At 43.0% G+C, this 16,524-nt stretch overlaps 1 protein-coding gene across 1 annotated transcript; it reads right to left on the bottom strand.

The window, feature by feature from the left end:
* Positions 1-195: 195 nt before the first annotated feature.
* mettl23 (methyltransferase 23, arginine) lies at positions 196-7,108 on the bottom strand. The gene is made up of 5 exons (XM_003217185.4): positions 6,864-7,108; positions 3,695-3,799; positions 2,118-2,355; positions 605-689; positions 196-419 (listed from the first exon to the last, which is right to left on the bottom strand). The coding sequence occupies exons 1-5, from the start codon at positions 7,023-7,025 to the stop codon at positions 254-256; spliced, it is 756 nt and encodes a 251-aa protein (XP_003217233.1). The 5' UTR covers positions 7,026-7,108; the 3' UTR covers positions 196-253.
* Positions 7,109-16,524: the final 9,416 nt, after the last annotated feature.

Below are 16,524 nucleotides of genomic sequence, written 5' to 3'. Positions count from 1 at the left end.
GAAGATGTCATGCCTTCTCCCAGCCTCAAATATTCTCCCAAGGAATTGGTGTCCTTCCAGAGTCTTGCTTCTCTACCTCAGTGAAGAAATGGTTACTAATAGAAGAGGTAATTAATGTTCAGTTACTTTGTATGTTTAGGGTAATATCCACTGAGAACAATTTTCAGCAATGATATTCATTCAGTGACAACCAGCTTAGATTTCCAAATATTTATTTTTTAAAAAATAGGAGTATATCTGTCCTGAAGATGCTTCACAATATTACTTTTTTGGGGGTGATGACCATCATTTCAACAGTATGTGTCCCTGGAAGGAAAGAGCCTACCAGTTGTTCTTTGTTGGCCTCGAAAGACTGTAAGGGCACACAGATGCATTCCATCTCCCACTTGTAGAGTAGTCCTTCAATAGACCAATCGGCACTGAAAAATAGTTAACATTTTATTATATTGCAATGCCTGGGCTTGTCATTTGGTATCTCAGAAATTCAACCTGTTCACAAATGGAATTCAGGTGAGCTTTTCTTTTATCACATCCACCTGATAACATGGGCCTCTGAAAGTGTTTGAAGCTTGGCTCAAAAGTGAATAAATTAGCACAGCCATACCTTCGGACTTGGTAAGTTGTCCAGAACTGAGCATGTCGGTTCTTCCTCATCAAGTAGTGTACTGTACTTAGAATGTCTTCAAAGTCTGAAATGCAAGTGGACTGTGAGTACATATAAGTTACACTAGGGGTTTTTTTTGGGGGGGGGGTGATATACTGTAGTGCGCACACCCTGTTTCCCCAAAAATATGACAGGGTCTTATACTAATTTTTGCTCCAAAAATGTGTTAAGGCTTGTTTTCAGGAGCAGTCTTATTTTTCCAAGTTGACTTTTTAAATGAACTATAATATCTACGGCTTATATTTCGAGCATCCTCAGAAATGCTGAAAAATCATGATAGGTCTTATTTTCAGGGAAACTATTGAACTTCTAGTATACTTTAAATGAATATATTAATATATAAAAGCATTTTAGCATAATGTGTCACAAAGTGCTGAGGAGTGGTAAAGCCTGAAAAATTTAAGCCCTCTATTGCCTCGTCCATGATCAAACTACAAGAGTTGGGACTCCATAATGTGGAGTCCCTACTTCAAGGCAAGGGACAAAAGCATGTTCCCCGAGAAAGGCTTGTAACTGCATTTCTGGGAGGGAAAAAGGATATTGGTATCTACATGCCAATGAATATCCTTTTAATGGCACAGTATAGCAAGGGAACATTGAGATCTGTAGATTTAAAATAAATACATAGAGTTTTGTTCGGTTTTCAGCAAAACAAATACCAGATGGGCAGTTCTTCCACTGAAGGGTCATGTGCCTTAAATCTACTAAGCAGTAGTGATGAATTGTTGCGCAAAAAAGAGATGCAAACCAATGATATGTTGTGGAAAATGTTTAAGTGGCGAAGTCAAATAGTTGCAAGTAGATATTGCCATGAAATATAGTTTCAGATCTTTTTAAATTGACATACAGCCTTTAAAAGAAAATGTGCTACCAGAAGCAGAATAACATGGAACAAACAGAAAAAAAACAGTTATAGCATTTAAAAAAACATGCTTTGGCAAAGCTTTATTCAAAATAATATCAAATTGAACAAATGGGGAAAGGTATTCCTGGTATAAGCAAGCCTGTTTCAAACTTGGAGGCCACTCAAGGGCCTTTTCCAAAATGTACCCAGAAATGATTTATTTCACCACGAATTCTCGTTTGTTGGCCAAACATTGCCTTTCTCCCTTCTGTTCTCTTGTTAATACATACTTGGTAATGGATCTTGAAGAAGCATGCTTCTTCCTTTACCTGTTGCAGAAAGTCACAGTAACTTAAACAGAAAATGGGATTTTTCGCTCATGCTGTTATTGCATTGTTTACTGGTGACAGACTGCTGCAACAAGACACTTTTTTCTCCAGCTCCACCATCTTGCCAATCTGGTGTTACTTTTTCAAAAAAAAAAACCCTTCCAGCTAGACAAGGGAGGGACGCCCTCTGGGGTATAAATTATGTAAAAGTTTTTTCAAAGATGTAACAGGAGCATCTACATACATTGAATATGAATCGCAGTTGTCATAAACAACTTACCTTCTGGTTCAAAAAATACATCGGATGCCACAATAATGTCCACTAGAGATAAAGCCAACAAGCTAGGTGATATATGACCCCAGGTGATTCCTGTGACAGATACGCTTGCAAGGTTATTCATCTGACAGCTTCTTCGACAATTGTCCAAACACTGAGGGAATTCTGCATTATCTGACAATGTCATTTTTGCTCCACATTTTGCTGCTACGATTCCGGGAAGACTCACACCTGCACCAAGCTGGATGATAAATACTGGTTTGTAATTCATCATTTCTAATGATAACACATCTAACAGGTTATGAAGCCATTCAAATTTGGTTGATTCTTTTTACTTCTAGAATGACTATCTAATGTAACAATTTATTAATCACCTATTACTAGAAGTCTGTTCCTTTATGCAAGCCAGTTATATCTTCATTTTTTTAATTGATGTGCTTCATCTGAGTGATGAAGAGCCACAACTAATGGTATATGGCTTATGTTTTGTCTTGAGCTGCCAATGCATGCTGTAGTTAGAGAACCTACATATGACAGGTTCACATTCTTGCATGTATCTGGTATGGCAGTCAGAACGTAAAATATCCCATACTCTTAAATAGTGAACATATGCAAACTGATTGCTTCCACTGACATTCTTTGCAGAGCTGGAATGAAACTGCCCAGAATCCCTTCGGGAGAGAGGGTGGGTTATAAATAAAGTATTATTATTATTATTATTATTATTATTATTATTATTATTATTATTATTATTATTATGTCTCTAAAATACTTGAGTTTTTTGGTGCAGGATGCCATGAAACATCCTAGAATAAACACTTTAATTGCTGAAGAGCCAAATCTAATTTTACCAACAGATATTATAAAAAGTATGTTGATAACTGCAGTCATATTGAGTAAGAGAGACATCTAAGTCAACCTATCATCCAGAGCTCTGTTCACATCGGGCAGACCCTGGGTCATCACTTTCTTGATTGAGTCTATCCATATGGGATATGGACTTCCTACTACCTTCTCCCTTAGTAAGCATTACTGTCTTTTCTAGCAGTAATGGAAAGACAGTAGAAGTCTTCTCCAACATCACATTTCAAAGAAATGTATTTTCTATCGATCAGCTTCACTGTCCACTGTCACAAGTATACATAAACATTGGAAATACGTTGGAAAAACATTGGCCAGTACTAACTATACTATTCAGTGCTATGCCTTGGCACTACAAAATGTTGCAATGTTTTGGTGCTAAATTCGTAAATACAGTAATTACTACATAACATTACTGTGTATTGAACTGCTTTTTCTGTCAATTTCTTGTAAAACATGATGTTTTGGTGCTTAATTTGTAAAATCATAATGTAATTTTATGTTTAATTGGCTTTTTTTCTTAATCCCTCATTATCCAAGATTTTCGCTTATCCAATGTTCTGCTGGCCCATTTATCTTGGATAAGTGAGACTCTACTGTACTTGGGATTTGAAACAACCCTGCATTTTATCAAGATACATTTTAAGAAAAATAATTATCTTTCTGCAAGCCTTCTACTTTCATTAAGTACATGAACTGTGTAAAATGTTAACATTTACCTCCAAAACATTCTTGCCGCAGACAAGTCTTCTATGAAACCAGATATACTGAGCCAAAACCACCGCACAGGGCCAGACATACATGCCATATTGAGGGTCAAGGACCTGAAAAAAGTATAAATACTTTTTAATAAAAAGTTGTCTGGAGAGAGGGGCTCTTAAACACTGGTTCCATTTTTGACAGCCCTGGCTGCATTCAATGGGCCCTTGGATTTTGTACTGTGTTGAAGGTAGTTGGGTCAAAAAGAAAAGTTTCAGCAAAAATGAACAAAAGATTCCAGTAGGACCACACTTCGTTCGCCCTGGAGAGCTTCAAGCAAGACCCATGTGCAACCACTGTCCAAACCTTCTGGATGAAAAGAGAGCAAGCATGCCCTTCTGTAATCCTGGTTCTAGGGATTAAAGTAGCATCGTGAGAATAGATATCATGCATACAAAGAAGGGCAAATGGTTCTGGGCCTGTGCATGTACAAATGTGTCAATTTTAGTTGTGAGAATGCAGAGCAGGCAGACATTGAAAAGGGGAATAGAAAAACTGACAAGGATTACCCAGTCCATGGTTAAAGACTCTCCCTCTATTAAGAGACAGCATGATAACATACTTTGAGCACTGGACTGTGACCCTGGAAGGTTCAAATCCCCAAGAAAACCCACTGGATGACCTTGGGAAGAGTCGCTCTCTCAGCCTCAAAAGAAGGCAATGGCAAAACCCTTTTGGACAAATCTTTCCAAGAAAACCTCTTAGGGTTGCCATACATCAGAAATAACTTGAAGACACACAACAACCACATCTGTTAAATCATTTCTTCAGCCCTGTGTCAGCAGTGTACAAATAACTAACCCCAAATGTGTCACTGGATCATGAGAAACCCACTCCACTCGAAGACACACATTTTGTTGGAGGGATTGTAGGCCCGGCATTGGCAAACCTTGGCCCTCCAGGTGTTTTGGACTTCAACTCCCACAATTCTCAGAAGGCTGTTAGAACTTGTGAGAGCTGAAGTCCATAACACCTGGAGGGCCAAAGTTTACCCATAACTGCTGTAGGCCAGGTTAGGAAACAATAGTGTCCAAAACCCTAGCGATCTGCTACTAGTTTACATTCCTGGAGGAGGTGGACCATGCTTTGACTTGTCTGCATTCCTTTCAAAGTGCTTCCAGTCTCAAAGCAAAGGGATTCAGGAAGCACCCTGAGAGTAAGGCCTAATAAATTTTAGGATTAGCTCCCAAGGAGAGCGAGGTAAACAACTGTACACTAGGTCCTAAATCCAGCTGGTGTTCATAACCAGAATAGATCTGTCGTATCAAAGATATTCATGTTAACTGTTGACTTATTGGGTAGATGTAAGTTTTCCGGGCTGTATGGCCATGTTCCAGAAGCATTCTCTCCTGATGTTTTGCCCACATCTATGACAGACATCCTCAGAGGTTGTGAGGTCTGTTGAAACTAGGCAAGTGGGGTTTATATATCTGTGGAAAGTCCAGCTTGGAAGGAAGAATTCTTGTCTGTAAGAGGCAAGTGTAAATGTTGCAATTATCCAGCTTGATTAGCATTTAATGGCCTTGCAGATCCAAAGCCTGGCTGCTTCTTGCCTCAGAAAATCCTTTGTTGGGAGGTTTTAGATTAGATCTTGTCTCAGATAGATGAGAGTTCTTTCTCCCACCCTGGACTTTCCACAGATATATAAACTTCATTTGCCTAGTTCCCAACCTTACTTTTGAGGATGCCTGCTATAGATGTAGGAAAAATGCTTCTGGAACATGGCCATACAGCCCAGAAAACTCACAGCAACCCAGTGATTCCAGCCATGAAAACCTTCGACAACATGTTGACTTATTTCCAATAATTGGTTTAGTAGGTCTAGTTAGGATTAGATGGCGTAGTGGACTAAGTGACTTGAAGGGTGGGTTGCTGACCTGAAAGCTGCCAGGTTCGAATCCCACCCAGGGACAGTGTGGATGAGCTCCCTCTATCAGCTCCAGCTCCATGCGGGGACATGAGAGAAGCCTCCCACAAGGATGGTAAAAACATCAAAACATCCGTGCGTCCCCTGGGCAAAATCCTTGCAGATGGCCAATTCTCTCCAGAAGCGATTCAAGTTGCTCCTGACACACACAAAAATGTATGTGGATTTCAATAAGTAGGTATGTATATACCATTGCACTTCGCTGATTTCAGGTCAACACCCAGGATTTAACAGTTTTAAATAAAAATGAAGATATTATAATAGGTCACATTAGGACAAGAAATACTCCTTTCTGGATGTGTCTGTGCCTCCAAGTCACTTGTTAATCCAGGGGTCCCCAAACTTTTTAAACAGGGGGCCAGTTCACGATCCTTCAGACCGTTGGAGGGCCGGACTATAGTTGGCCACTGAGCAATAATAATAATAACAACAACAACAATAATAAAAGAGTTGAAAGAGACCCTTTGGGCCATTGAGTCCATTCCCTTTCTGCCTTTGTGCAGCAAAAGCACAAGCAAAGCACCCCTGACAGATGGCCACCCAGCCTCAATGTTAATAATAATAATAATAATAATAATAATAATAATAATAATAATAAAGAGCGTTGGAAGAGACTCCTTGGGCCATTTAGTCCAACCCCTTTCTGCCTTTGTGCAGCAAAAGCACAAGCAAAGCACCCCTGACAGATGGCCACCCAGCCTCAATGTTAATAATAATACAGTAATAATAATAATAATAAGGGTTGTAAGAGAAGAAGAGACCCCTTGGGTCATTTAGCCCAACCCCCTTCTGCCCTTGTGCCGTGGGGGCCGGATAGATAGCTTCGATGGGCCGCATCCGGCCCCCGGGCCTTAGTTTGGGGACCCCTGTGTTAATCCATGCTTTCATAGAGTATTCCTAGGCATGGGAGGGTAAAGGAAGTTCTGCCAGTTCCTTCCTTGGAAATACAGCCTGGTCTTCACTTGCATTCTCCCATCCAGATGCCAACCAGGTGCCAACCAGGGCCCTGCTTAGCTTCCAAGATCAAACAAGACCTTGAAGACTACCTTATAATTTTGCAGAAATTATAAGTGGGGTATGTATGTAACAATATAATAACAAAAATAATATTGAAGTATGCAGATCTTGGAAATATTTTTCTCCTGCATTACTTCCTACAAATTCCAATGATGATGATGATGATGATAAAAATAGATCAGCACCTCGGGGATGAGCACCACCAGCTCTGGCTGCAGCTGACTTCCTCCTTCCTCCTCTTCCTCCCCCTCGCCCAGGAACCTGTATTCCCGCACATTGCATGGGGGCTCCTGCTGGCACATCCGGGCTTCCCTTCGCATTAGGCCAGGTAGCCCTACTGAAGCCATTTCCTAGGTTGAGGTGATGTTGGGTGAGACCATTTCGGCCAATAGCCTCCCATAGCGTCTTTCCGCGAGATAGCCAATCCCTGCCCAGCCTTGAAAAGGGCGGGACTAAGAAAAACCATCGCGCTGAGCTGGAGGGATCCTGCTTGATTATAGCAAATGGGGGCCCCGCCCTCTTTCATCTCACTTCCGTCGTGTGTTTTTTTTCCTGGCTGGGTTTATCAGAGGCATTTCGGTGGATTTTCCTTATGTGAAGGTTTTTAAGCTGAGGCTGGGTGGCCATCTGTCGGGGGTGCTTTGATTGTGGCCTCTTCCAACATAGCCAAGGAGTCATTCCCATGGCAGCATGATGTAGTGGTGTGAGCATTGGTGCAGAGCTCTGAAGAACATGGTTCGCATTCCTATTGGGCCTCCAGAATCCACTGGGTGACTTTCATAGAACCCCAGAGTTGGAAGAGACTCCAGGGCCATCCTGTCAGACAGGAACACACAGTCAAAGCTACCCCAGCAGATGGCCATCCCGCCTCTGCTTAAAAACCACCAGAGCAGGAGACTTCAACTTGTAATGCAGCACATTCCACTGCCGAACGGCATTGTTCGCCAAATTCTTCCTAATGTTTATGTGGACTCTCTTTTCCTGAAGTTTGAATCCTTGCCCCATCCTAGTTTCCAGAACAGCAGAAGACAAGTTTCCTCTCCCCCTCAATGTGACATTCTTTCCAATATTTAAACATGGCTGTCATGTGTTGTCAAAGGCTCTCATGGCAGGAATTGCTAGGTTGCTGCGAGTTTTTCTGGCTGTATGGCCATGTTCCAGAAGCTTACTTACTTACTAAGGCAATCCCTCGTAGTTCGAGGGTGATGGTCCATGTTCCAGAAGCATCCTCAGAAGTTGCGAGGTATGTTGGAAAATGGTGGGGTTTATATATCTGTGGAAGGCCCAGGGTGGGAGAAAGAACTCTTGTCTGCTTGAGGCAAGTGTGAATGGTCCAATCAGCCACCTTGATTAGCATTGAATGGCCTTGTAGCTTCAAAGCCTGGCTTCTTCCTGCTTTGTTGGGAGGTGTTAGCTAGCCAATTGTTTCATGTCTGGAATTTGCAAATGCTACGTTCAGCAAAGGACAAGAGAGTTCCTCTCACATCTACAGGAGTCTACTGTATACCATGCAGCTGAGTACAAGTCTACATAGGGACCACCAAACGCAGCAGCATTGCCCAGACACAAATCAAGGAACATGAAAGGCAATGCAGACTAACTCAGCCAGAGAAGTCAACCATAGCAGAGCCCTTGATGAACCAACCTGGACACAGCAACCTGGACACAACACTGAAATGCTGGACTACTTTAACAACCACCATGCTAGACTACACAGAGAAGCCATTGAAATGCACAAGCATGTGGACAATTTCAACAGAAAGGAGGAAACCATGAAAATGAACAAAATCTGGCTACCAGTATTAAAAAAAACTCTAAAATCAGGACAGTCAATAAAGGGCAACACTCAGAAAAATTTCAGACATGAAACAATCAGGACGGCTAACACCTCTCAACAAAGGATTCCCCTAGGCAGGAAGAAGCCAGACTTTGAAGCTACAAGGCCATTCAGTGCTAATCAAGCTGGCCAATTGCATCATTCATACTTGCCTCAAGCAGACAAGATTTCTTTCTCCCACCTTAGACCTTCCACAGATATATAAATTCCACTTACATAATTTCCCAATATACCTCACAACCTCTGTGGATGCCTGCCATAGATTTAGGTGAAACGTCAGGAGAGAATGCTTCTGGAATATGGCCATACAGCCTGGAAAACTCATAGCAACCCATGGCTGTCATGTCCTATCTTCTCTTTCTCCTGGCAAAACAGGCCCAGCTCCCATTTTCAGGCCTGTAGCCAGAAGGGGGTTTGAAGGGTTCAACATTTCCCCCCAAAATGTTTCATGTTTTTTTTAAAAAAAAACTGGTTTACTCATGGATTAACCTGTTAAAATTCTTGATTAAACCTGGTTTTTTTAACCTGAAACATTTTGGGGTTGGGGGGGGGGTTGAACCCTTAAAACCTCTCCTGGCTACAGGCCTGCCCTCTTTTCCTACTGTCCTTTTCCTTACCAAGTATTAATACTTTTCTAGTGTGTCCTGTCTTCTGTTGATGTGTTCCAAGTACAAAATTCTCAGTTTAGTCATCTTGGCTCTTATCATGCTTGTGTTACTGGGTTAAAGCCAAGAGGTTGACCCTCAGAAAAGGTTCTTTTGACTTTTCTCACTTTGGGAGTTGTAGTTCCCCCGACCCAAACAACAGACATCAAGTGTAGTTTCTGGATCTGGTTTATTAATAGAATTAGATGGAGCATTCCCTTCAGGCCACAAGGATTCCATCTTCCAGACCTTTGGAAGAAACCTATGGAAGAGGAAGTCGGCAAAGTCAGCATAGGAAGTTGTACTTTGAGGCCACTTTTGACCGCCATGGCTCAGTACAATGGCATCCAAGGATCTGCAGTTTTCCAAGGGCCACCACCTTCTCTGAGTGCGCCTACACGGTCAAATTAATGCAATTTGATGCCACTTTAACCAAAATGGACGAATGTGATGGCATCCTGGGAGTTGTAATTTTCCAAGCTTTGTGGAGCGGCAAACTACAACTCCCAGTCTTCCATAGCTGTTTTCAAAAGTCCCTAGACATTGCATTAAATATCTAATTTGGGGAGGAAATGTGCTGGTGACGTTACAGTCTCAAGCCAATTGCTGCTATCTCATAATACTTTCCTTCATTGATGGATTTAGGCTGATTGACAGCTGCTCATTTTAGTTTTTTCCTGTCCCCAAATGACCCCAAATTCATGTCCTCAAATCCCAGTCCAAATTTGCTCAAACTCACCTAGTTTGATTCTGCGCAAGACACTGCAAAGAGAAAGAAGGAGCAAAAGTGATCTTATGGGACTAGAACTCCCAGAATCCCCCGCCCAACTCAATTGGATCCAGAATCTTGGAAGTTATAGTTTCAAAAAGGTCTTTCCCAGCCTTTGCCAAGAGCTGCCTTCCATCCAGAATGGTATCCATATCTCTGAGTGAAAGGCAGGCACTCTTTGTATGCCCAGCGGCACCACTCTCCACAAACAAGGTGAAGGACCCAGTCCAGGCAATGTCAAAACCTCACATTCAGGCCTTTATGCCTGAGTTTGGTGTCAGGTTGGGCGACCCAGTTCACCTTGCCATCCATGGGATTGAACTACGTCTTCCAAAGTAGTACTTACTTTTCCCGCTGGAGAAGATCTTTGTGTGTTCCTTTGCCAAACCGTATTCCTTTACCCTCTTCATAAATTTCTCTTCTGGGATAATGCTAGGATCTTTGGCTACAGAAAAGAAAAGAGAGAGTGATGGTCCTGAGAGTTTGAGATTGTTTGCAAGACATCTGCCATGAAAACCCAGGGGGTTTGGACATCAGTTTTTCAAAACCAGAGAAATCACATTTGCAGCCAGGTGCATTCATGGGTTTGCCTGCTTTAGGTGCAGTAAAGTATTATTATTATTATTATTATTATTATTATTATTATTATTATTATTATTATTATTATTACAGATAATTGTCATATTTATTATTATATTTTATTATTTTAAGATACTATGTATTATTATAATCACGTTGTTATTTTTATAATTATTATTTTATATTGATATTATATATTACTAGCTGTGCCCGGCCACGCATTGCTGTGGCTTATGGGACTCATTTGTTGGCCAGATGGAATACAGTAGTAGTGAATAGCCTTGCAGCCTCAAAGCCTGGCAGTTTTCTTCTTCTGCGAATCCTTGTTTGGTGAGCTGGAATACAATGGAATAGGCTTGCTGCTTGGAAGGCTGGGTACTTGCATTCTAGGGGAATGGTTTTTTTGGCCAATTTGAATTGCACTGAATAGCCTTGCTGCTTCAAAGCCTGGCCGTTTTCTGTATAGGGGCATCCTTCCTTGGGCAGGTTGAATGGGACAGAGTAGCCTCGTAGCTTCAAAACCTGAGGGTTTTCTATCTAGGGGATCTTGGTTGGCCAGGTTAAATAGCACTGAATAGTCTCAGTGCAGCAAGTATGCATGCTGCCATTAGTCACCTTGATTAGCATTTAATGGCCTTGCAGCTTCAAAGCCTGGCTGCTTCCTGCCTGGGGGAATCCTTTGTTTGGAGGAGGTAGCTGACCCTGGTTATTTCCTTTCTGGAATTCCCCTGTTTTCAGAGTGTTGCTCTTTATTTACTATCCTGATTTTAGAGATTATATTGTTCTGTATTATTATATCACAGTAATTTTAGATATTATATTTATAATCTTATATTATCAGCTTAGACCTCGATTATATGAGGCCCCTTCTACACAGCTGTATAAAATCCACACTGAACTGGATTATATGGCAACAAAACGTTGAGGAACACTGGAACAAACTGAAGACCTCCATCATCAAGGCCTGCGAATAAACCATTGGATATCAAACTAAGAAACATCAAGACTGGTTTGACGATAATGATAAAGAGATCCAACAGTTAATTGATAACAAAAGGAAAGCCTTGCAAACATGGCAGAGAGACACCAACTGTGCTGCTAAGAAAAAGATCTCTGTTAGTGCAAAAGCTGAGGTCCAAAGAAGGACCAGAGAACTCAAGAACATCTGGTGGACAAAGAAGGCTGAAGAAATCCAACACTTTGCAGATACCCAGGGATTTTTCAAAGCCACAAAGATCATTTACGAACCAAGAAACCATGGCATACAGTTGCTAGGAGACGAAGTGGGCGGAGCCTACCCTTCTAACTGGCAGCAAGGGGGAAAAAACTTCGGACACAATAAAAATAAATCACTTTCATTGTCAATAAATAATAATTCAAAAACGGTTCATAACCCATACATAATCATAATTATATCATAATAATTTAAAATAATTTATAATTCCATGCATCATCAATATCATCATCATAATGTGGTGGTGATGATGATGATGATGATGATGATGATGATGATGATGTGGTACACCCCCACTTGGGATGTGTCTACACCAGTGGTTCCCAAACTTATTTAGCCTGCCGCACCCTTTCCAGAAAAAATATGACTCAGCACCCCCTGGAAAGGGGGCATAGCTTAGAGGGGTGGGCGTGGCTCCTGCTCAAGAGGGCAGAGCTGAGCCTCTCCCCTAGTCCAAGATGCAGGGCTGGGAGGGGAGGTGGGCGGGGCCACAAATGGGCGGCCAGGACTGGGATGGCTGGAATTACGAGCTCTGAGACAGGGCTGAGCTTCTATCCCTGTCCTGTGGTGCCTGCCAGGACACAGGGGACAGGGCTAGGGAAGGGGGCGGGGGCTCTTACCAAGTGCCTGGCGGGGCTGAACCTCTATACCCCGCCCCTATGTTCTAACAAGCGCTTCAGGGGAGGTATACAGAGGCTCAGCCCTGTCTCGTGCTCTTGGGAAGAGGCCCTGCCCCCACCCCTACCCCCAGCCTTTAGTCCTAAAAGACCTCTCAGGAGAGGTATACAGCTCAGCCCTGTCTCAGGCTCTTGGGAAGAAGCCACGCCCACTCCTCTAGCTCCCCCCCCCCCCCCTGTGTCCTAACAGGTGCCTCAGGTGCTCAGCCCTGTCTCCGGCACTTGGGAAGAGGCCCCGCCCCTCCCCTGGCCCCGCCCCATCCCCCATCCCCGTGTCCTAATAGGTGCCATCACCGCCCCCCTGGATCGCTCCAGCGCCCACTAGGGGGCGGTAGCGCCCACTTTGGGAATCACTTGCCTACACAGTTGAATTAATGCAATTTGGCACCACTTTAACTGTCCTGGTGCAATACTGTGAAGGTTGTAGATTGGCCCTCTTTGACAGAGAAGGCTATAGACCTTGCAAAACCACCACTGCCAGAACCACGTAGCATTGAGTCATGGCAATTAAAATGGTGTCAAACTGCATTAATTCCGCATTAATTTAGGAAAAGGAGTGGAAATGTTACCCAAAAGTATAACCATCACTTTGGGTTCCTGGCCCTCCTTCTTTATAGTCACAACCACAGTGGAGAAGGATCCATCCGCCTCATGGATAATATGGAGAACTTTCTGGCCCCATTCTAGAGGAAAAAAGAGGGAGAAGTGGGTCAGGAGGGCCTTGGATCTGACTGAAACCCAAAACAAACTCAACACCAAGGGCCGCTCTGAGCCGGACCTAGAGGAACCCAAACCATGGGGTCCCTGAATGGGAGGGTGCCCCAGTTTACCCCCCCCCCCCCAAAAAAAGTCTGCCCCATACTGACTGCACATTTTAACATATTTCCCATCTTCAGTCTTCTTGAAGGTCTCTGTGAAAGACTTGCAGCGTTCTTTCCTGCAGAAGAAAAGCAGAGACATCGCAGAATAAGAAGAGAGAAGAGAAAGAGAAGAGGGAGGAGGAGGAAGAGAGGAAGGAAGGAAGAGGGGGAAAGAAGAAAGAAGAGGAAGAAGTCAAGGAAGAAGAAGAAAAAGAAGAAGATGATGAAGAGAGAAAGAAAGGAAGAGGAAAAGGAACAGGAGGAGGAGAGAGAAAAGGAAGAAAAAAGAGATGAGGAAAGAAGAAGAAAGAGAGGAGGAGGAAAGGAAGAGAAGAAAGGAGAAGACAAAAGAAGATAGGCAGGAGGAGGAGGAGGAGGTCAAGAAGGAAGTAGAAGGGAAGAGGTGGAAAGAAAGAAAGAGGAATAAAGGTGGAGTAGAAATTAAGGGAGAAAAGGAAGAAGAGCGGAAAGAAGAGAAGGAGGAGGAAAAAGGCAAAAGAAGAAGAAAGGAAGAGGAAGAAGAGAAGTCAAGGTGGAGGAACAATGGAAGGAAGAGGAGGAGAAAAATTAGGAAGAGGAAGAAAAAAGAAAAAAAGCAGAATGTATTTCTTTGTTTTCCATATTTATACCCTGCACTTCTCAATCCCAAAGGGGACTCAAAGAAGCTTAGGTAAAGGTAAAGGTTTTCCCCTGACATTAAGTCTAGTCATGTCCAACTCTGGGAGTTGGTGCTCATCTCCATTTCTAAGCCGAAGAGCCAGCGTTGTCCGTAGACGTCTTCAAGGTCTTGTGGCCAGCATGAGTGCATACAGCACTGTTGCCTTCCTGCTGGAGTGGTAACTAATGATCTACTCACATTTGCATTTTTTTGAACTGCTAGGTTGGCAGAAGCTGGAGCTAACAGCAAGAGCTCACCCCACCCCCCAAATTCGAACCACCAACCTTGTGGTCAGCAAGTTCAGCAGCTTAGTGGTTTAAACCGCTGTGCCACTGATGCCTTAAAACAATGTACAATTAAAATAAATATTTTAAATTGGATTTAAAATGCATTAAAACATTTATAAATGTTACATTCACTATTAAAACCACACTATCCACAATAGTAATTCGGGCCATTCCAGTAGTCATTGCACATAATATTCCATATCTATCTATTGCACTACAATTATTCTCCAAAGCCTTGATCCCAAAGCCACATTTTCACTCTCTTTCGGAAGGTCAGGAGGGGGCGGAGGGGCATCTACCAGTAATCATGTGAATCTCTATGTCCCACCCTTTCAAGGGGTAAGAGTTTTATTTGTGGGAGGTTTGTGGTTGCAGAGATCTAGCAATTTCAAATTAGGTGCATCTGTTTGAAATACCCTATAGTATTGCATTTAGCCAAGCCTGACTTTATTTTAAGCATTAAAGACTACGTGTCGTCGAAGGCTTTCATGGCCGGGATCACAGGGTTGTTGTATGTCTTTCGGGCTGTGTGGCCATGTTCCAGAAGCATTCTCTCCTGACGTTTCGCCCACATCTATGGCAGGCATCCTCAGAGGTTGTGAGGTATTAAAGACTACATTTAAAAGCAGACATACTTTACCCACAAACAACTGATTATTGAAATAGATATGAAGAATTTTGAGGGTTCAGAGCAAAGGCCTGTATTTTTACCAGGAAACCCGTTTTAGTTTCTGAAGGGATGAGAAGTTAAGGAGGAGGAGGAGAAGTCGAGAAGTTAAAAGAGCAGAAAGAGAGGGAGAAGGAAGAGGAGAGGAGGGAGAAAGGAGGAGGCTGAGGAAGAAGAGAAGGAGAGGGAAAAGGAAGGAGAAGGAGAAGGGAGGAAGAGGAAGATCTGCCATGAAGATCTGCTTGACACTTACAGTGGGATCATGGCGGTCACTGAGAGGCTACCGTCCTCCAGCTCCTCATAGGTGACCTTGGCCATGTTGTTCATCGTTTTCACGTGCTGGAACAACTTCGGGTCATTGGTGGCAACCCCCAAAGCGTACATCTCCTTCGGACCCTGGAGAGGTTAGAGGGAGGGAGGGAGGGGTCATAGCAAAGCCCAACATTGTGGTGCCAATCCCATCCCAGCCAGGGTCCATTACCTTCTCATTGACGGTATCAGAGGGCCCATCATCCTCGGCATGGACGGTCCAGAGAAGGGCAATGCCCAGTCCAAGCAGCCAGATGTTCATCTTTTGCATGGGCCTTCTTCCTTTTCTTGGATGAATGTTCTTAGAACAGAAGAAGAATGACTTGATTCAACGAAGAAGTCCTCTCTTTATACTCAGCCCAGACCTTGTCCTTAGCTGACCTCTTCCTTTCCTTACCTATCTGATGACCCTGTGCCAATGCTGCAGAGATGGCCAGATTGTTCTTGGCCTTACAGTGGCCACAGTGGACCTCCAACCCCACAAAGGGCCCTTGGAGTTGGGCATTTGCTTTGGCCCCGGACCCAATAAGCATTTGGCCAGCGGTCAACTTCAAAAGGTCACCCTTATCTAAGAAGGGATAAGAGTTGATGCCAGGCTAGGAAGATAAGCCGGGACAGGGCCTTCATTGAAGCACAGGTCGACAGATTGACATTTCGTACAAATTGTTCTTGAGAGGAATCACAGGACCTTGGAAGGTCATAAGACCCAGGAAGGGGACCCCAAAGAGCATCTAGTCCAATTGCCTTCTGCCCTGCAAGGGATCCACAACTAAAGCCCTCAATCCAACAGATGTTCGAAAGGCCTCCAAAGAAGGAGATACCTCCTAGGAGGTCCATTAGAGTTTGCCAGAGAGCTTGGGAAACTACAGCTCCCAGGATCCCATTTTCTTGAAGCCATGGCAGTTAACATAGGGTCAAACTACATTGACTTGACAATGTAGATGCATCCCAAGACAAGAAAAGACAAATACATGGAGCCATGACCATTCAATGAGTAGGATCCTATAAATGAATCAATTTGTTCCTCTTTGTGGTTTTGGGAACTCACTCTGCACATGGTCAGAGTCTCCCTGATTTTCAACCCTTTGTGTATATGTAAGTGTAAATACACACACACACACACACACACATATATATATACTGACATAAGATGAATTTATGTGTATATATATATATATATATATTTATAATCACATACATTTATAGACATGAATTCCCATAATCTTGCTACTCTTCGATGATCAGGGAAAGCACTCTGCCTATGGTCATAGTTTCCCTGATTTTCAACCGTGTGTATATGTTTATACACACACACACATATACTT

This window comes from Anolis carolinensis, chromosome 2 (assembly GCF_035594765.1).
Source record: "Anolis carolinensis isolate JA03-04 chromosome 2, rAnoCar3.1.pri, whole genome shotgun sequence".
Taxonomy (NCBI): Eukaryota; Metazoa; Chordata; class Lepidosauria; order Squamata; family Dactyloidae; genus Anolis; species Anolis carolinensis.
The sequence above is the reverse complement of the archived record's forward strand: the minus strand, read 5'-3'. Positions and strand labels throughout refer to the sequence as shown.